Source organism: Suricata suricatta, chromosome 3 (assembly GCF_006229205.1).
Source record: "Suricata suricatta isolate VVHF042 chromosome 3, meerkat_22Aug2017_6uvM2_HiC, whole genome shotgun sequence".
Taxonomy (NCBI): Eukaryota; Metazoa; Chordata; class Mammalia; order Carnivora; family Herpestidae; genus Suricata; species Suricata suricatta.
The window spans coordinates 17,840,174-17,844,325 of NC_043702.1; the positions used below are offsets into that span (position 1 = coordinate 17,840,174).

Genomic DNA, 4,152 nt, shown 5'->3' on the forward strand with positions numbered 1-4,152 from the left:
GGGACAGGAAGGGGGTGGCATAGAAGAGACTAAATGAGTAAGGAGAGATCTAGAAAGGGGGAGAAGGGGCAAACCACTTGAAGTTGTGGGGGGAGGCGACTCGGGGCTGGCCCAAAGGCCTGGGAGCCCTGGACAGGCAGGAAACAGGCCAAAGAAGAGGGAAACAGGGAAGGAGATCGGGTCTCTAGGGAAGAGTAGAGAGCAGGCAAGGAGGAGTAGGGAGAAGGCCCAGGGAGGAGGAGGGGGCGGAGATAAAGGGAGCAACTGCTGCCCGGCCTGGAGCGGAGCGACAGGCGAGAGGGAGGGAAGCGGAAATTTAAAAGTGAAGATGCAGATAACGCAGCCTGGAGACGGGAACCCGGGCGGGGGTGGGGGTGGGGGAGGGAGGAAGGGGGAGGAGAGTAGAGCCGAGATGGGGGTGGGAATGGGCGGAAGGAGGGGCTGTGGCCCCGGGGGTCCGAGGTGGGGCAGGGTAGCCTGCCCCTTCGCTGTTTGCTGAGAGTCATGGAGGCGGAAAAGAAATACGCTCCCGACCCCCATCAGAGCGGGAGGCCCAGGCCCATCCCCCGCGCGTCTCCAGGGTTGCGGGGTGCTGGGGGCTGCTGGGTGCGCTTGGCTGCGGCGCGGCGCGTTGGAGACTTTATTGCGATGGGGCGATAAGAGGGGCGGGGGCGGGGTCCGGGGGGCCGAGGCTGCAGCGCTTTAATTAAAACGGAAATTGCGGCCCCTGCCCGCGCGGGGGGCCGGAGGGTTCCAAGCAGCCTGGTAGCTGGGAGCATCGCTCCAGGACCCCCTCCATCCCCCGCCACACCCGGGCAGCCCCCTCCCGCCAGGCCGTGTCGGACCCGCTCCGTCTTCTTCTCCTTGTCACCCGCGGTTGCCTTCGGCGGGGATCTGTGCCCCGGAGCGCAAAGCCTGACGCTTCCCCCCTTCTCTCATCATCGCCCCCCCACACACACACCTCCCACCACCCAGTCCCTGGCGGCGATGAGACAGAGCGGCGCCTCCCAGCCCCTGCTGATCAACATGTACCTGCCAGGTACCAGGGACCAGCCGGGGGCTGGAGGCACCGGGACCTGGGGCAGGAAGTTTGGGCTAGGGCATGGGAAGGGATTGCTGGGGTCTAAGGGAAGGGGATGCGGTCCAGAGGCTAAGATGCTGGGAAGACTGAGTAATCTAAGGCATTGGGGGACCTTAAAGGCAGATGGAGACGTTTGGGGTTTTAGTGTGAGGTCTACGGAACTCCAAGTGAGCAGAGTGGGAACCTGGGAGGCCGAGGGCGGGAGCTGAGGGGCTGAGAAAACCTAGTAGGGGGAGCAGGGGTCTTCGGTGTGGCCGGGGACTGTCTCCGTGTGCGTTCAGCGTTGGGAGGCTGTGGTCCGCTGAGCGTCGCCCCTGCGCCCTCGGGGCTTCTCACCTCGGTGCTCCGAGCGTTCCCACCAGCCCAGCCTTCCATGCGCCCTCCTCTCCTCTCCGATGGGCTCCGGGCGCTCCCGCTCGCCAAGCGCACTGTCGGCTCGGCTTTATAAGGCTCCCGCCGGCCCGTTCGGAAAGCGGATTTCCTTTTTCCTGGACGCGTTTCCTGACTTGGGCGTTATGGAGGGGCTACGCGCGCCACGCGCCCAGGCCAGGCTCCGGGAGGAGGAGCTGGCGGCTTAAGCCCCCAGCCTTGCACCCGGGAACCAACGCCCAACACCCCCACCCTCCTGAGCCTTGGCCCGGAGCCCTTTCGGTCAAGTCCACAACCTCCGCCCGGGTCCTCCTGATTGTTTTTTCCCCGCTGCTACAGATCCCGTCGGAGATGGTCTCTTCAAGGATGGGAAGAGCCCGGGGTGGGGGCCACTGAGCCCGGCGGTACAGAAAGGTGAGCTGGCCCGCGGACTGGGAGCGGGGACGAGGACAGTGCATGGAGGCCAGGGCATCCACCCCAGAAAGACGGGCGCCACCGAACGGAAGGTGGAAGCGATGTGCACTGCGAGGCTCTGGAAAGGGAGGGTCCGGGCACGACTGTGGGGAGGTTGACGAGAGGGGGCATGCGCTTGGCTTTTGGCTCCAGCATATTTCAGGTCCCAGAGCTGGACCTGCAGACAAGGGCAGAGGGAGAGGAACCTAGCCCTTGGCCTTTTCTGCTGCAGGGCCAGGACCCTGGTGCTTGGTGTCCTTTCCCTATTTGCAACAGGAGCGCAAGGGTCAGGACCTCTGGGCAAGAGAACCCGGATAATTGCCCGCTGGTCACTCCAAGCCTCCTCACCACTATGGGGCCATCACCTGTGGGTGGCCAAGTTTGCTGGGCTATCCCAGTTGATTCTCAGGTTTCCGCACCTTGTTCGGCAAGTGGCTAAATTACTCTCGGCTTTGCCTTGTTGGTCTCAGAGACTGGCTGGCCCTCCAGCAAAGTCCCCACCTCCCACCTCCCCCTCAACCCTCCCCAGTACCCTAGATCTCACCAAGTCACAGTAACCACAAAGACAAGGTTGGCAACTTCTTTATCCTAAAGGAAACATGATTCCCAACAAGAATGGGTTTCCAAGCCTCCAATGTCTGTTTGCATCAGTGCTAGCTGCACGTTCTTACCCAAACCTTTCCTTGTTTCTGACCCTAAAGCTCCCGACCTGAAGTCAGGCAGCTACTGGCTGAGCTGGTGTGGAGGGATTGGGGTTGAAATGAGGGGGAGCGGCAGCGTCAGTGTTTAGAGCGAGTGGGTGAGAAAAGAAGAGAGGCTCCACCAGGTTTGATTGGAATCAATAATCAGACTACTTAGAGGAACGCCCCCCCCTTTTTCCCCTAAAAAAAAAAAAAGAGCGAGAGGAAGTATTGTATCAAGATTTTTCTCCCCTTGTCTGATTGAGGCTCCCAAACAAGGCAGTGGAAATTCTCAGGCAGCCTTCTCTCTCCTCACCGGCATATCCGGGAAAATCCTACTGGCCGCTTCCAGCAAATCCTGAAATCAGGACGGGCTGAAGAGCCCCGGAGATGGCCAAAGATGGGAAGAGGCAGGGAGCCAAGCAAGGCGGCTCCCCAATCATATCTCCTCTTGTCAGTGCTGTGCACCACGCCCCAGAGAGGTATGACACCTTCACATGCCAGGGATCCCGCCTGTTCCGAAAAAGGGAGCCAAACCCGAGTAGCGCCAGCGCTGTGCTCTTCGCACCCGGCAGTTGGGAAGGGTGAGGAGCCTTCAGAGTCTGACCCTCTTGCATGCATTGGGGGCCACTGCCCCCATTCCTGTCTGTCTGGTACCCGAAGAAAGCCAGCCTCCACCTCTTCTCCACCTTAGGCAGCGCCAGTCCGACTGTATGCCTTCGGGAGTTAGGCCTTGTCTAGAGGCGAGAGTGATCCTGCCGCACCCCTGCTTCTTCCCTCTGGACTTGCGGACATGGTCCAGCTGGGATGGGGCAGTCTAACCACCTGCGCAGACTACCCTGTGCCGTCGTGTAGGCTCCTCTCTGCGCTGAATAGGGGTGCAGGCCCGAAGCGGCAGTGGGAGCTGATAGCCAGTCCCTGCTGGCCTCGGAGAGAGCCGCTGCTGCACCCTCGCAAAGGAGGCAGTGCTTCGAACTGCCTCCGCCCCCCACCCCCCACCCCCTAATTCTCACACAGCCAGGCGCCCGCGGAGCTGGGTCCTCCTAGGACCACGAAAGCCGTATTTCCATTGTGCAAAAGCGCGGTAAGGCCTAAGGATTGCTCGGCTGATCAGCCCCTCCCTGGCCAGCGACCCTGCTGGACGCGCCCGTTCCCTCCCCGACGCCGGTTCCCACCGGGCCGGGCCGGTCTACCCCCTCACCCCTTCCCCTACCTCCCACCTCCCTCAATCCGCCCGCGGCTGACCGCCCGGTCCCCACAGGCAGCGGGCAGATCCAGCTGTGGCAGTTTCTGCTGGAGCTACTGGCGGACCGCGCCAACGCCGGCTGCATCGCGTGGGAGGGTGGCCACGGCGAGTTCAAGCTCACGGACCCGGACGAAGTGGCTCGGCGCTGGGGCGAGCGCAAAAGCAAGCCCAACATGAACTACGACAAGCTGAGCCGCGCGCTGCGCTACTACTACGACAAGAACATCATGAGCAAGGTGCACGGCAAGCGCTATGCTTACCGCTTCGACTTCCAGGGCCTGGCCCAGGCCTGCCAGCCGCCGCCCGCGCACGCCCACGCCGCC

At 62.4% G+C, this 4,152-nt stretch overlaps 1 protein-coding gene across 1 annotated transcript in view; it reads left to right on the forward strand.

Annotated features, from left to right (window-relative positions):
* Positions 1-504: 504 nt before the first annotated feature.
* FEV (FEV transcription factor, ETS family member) overlaps positions 505-4,152 on the forward strand; it is a 22,812-nt gene continuing 19,164 nt past the window's right edge. The window contains 6 exon segments of the mRNA XM_029933272.1: positions 505-606; positions 762-846; positions 849-913; positions 916-1,039; positions 1,790-1,864; positions 3,845-4,149. Of these exon segments, the coding sequence (XP_029789132.1) occupies positions 505-606; positions 762-846; positions 849-913; positions 916-1,039; positions 1,790-1,864; positions 3,845-4,149 (756 nt within the window).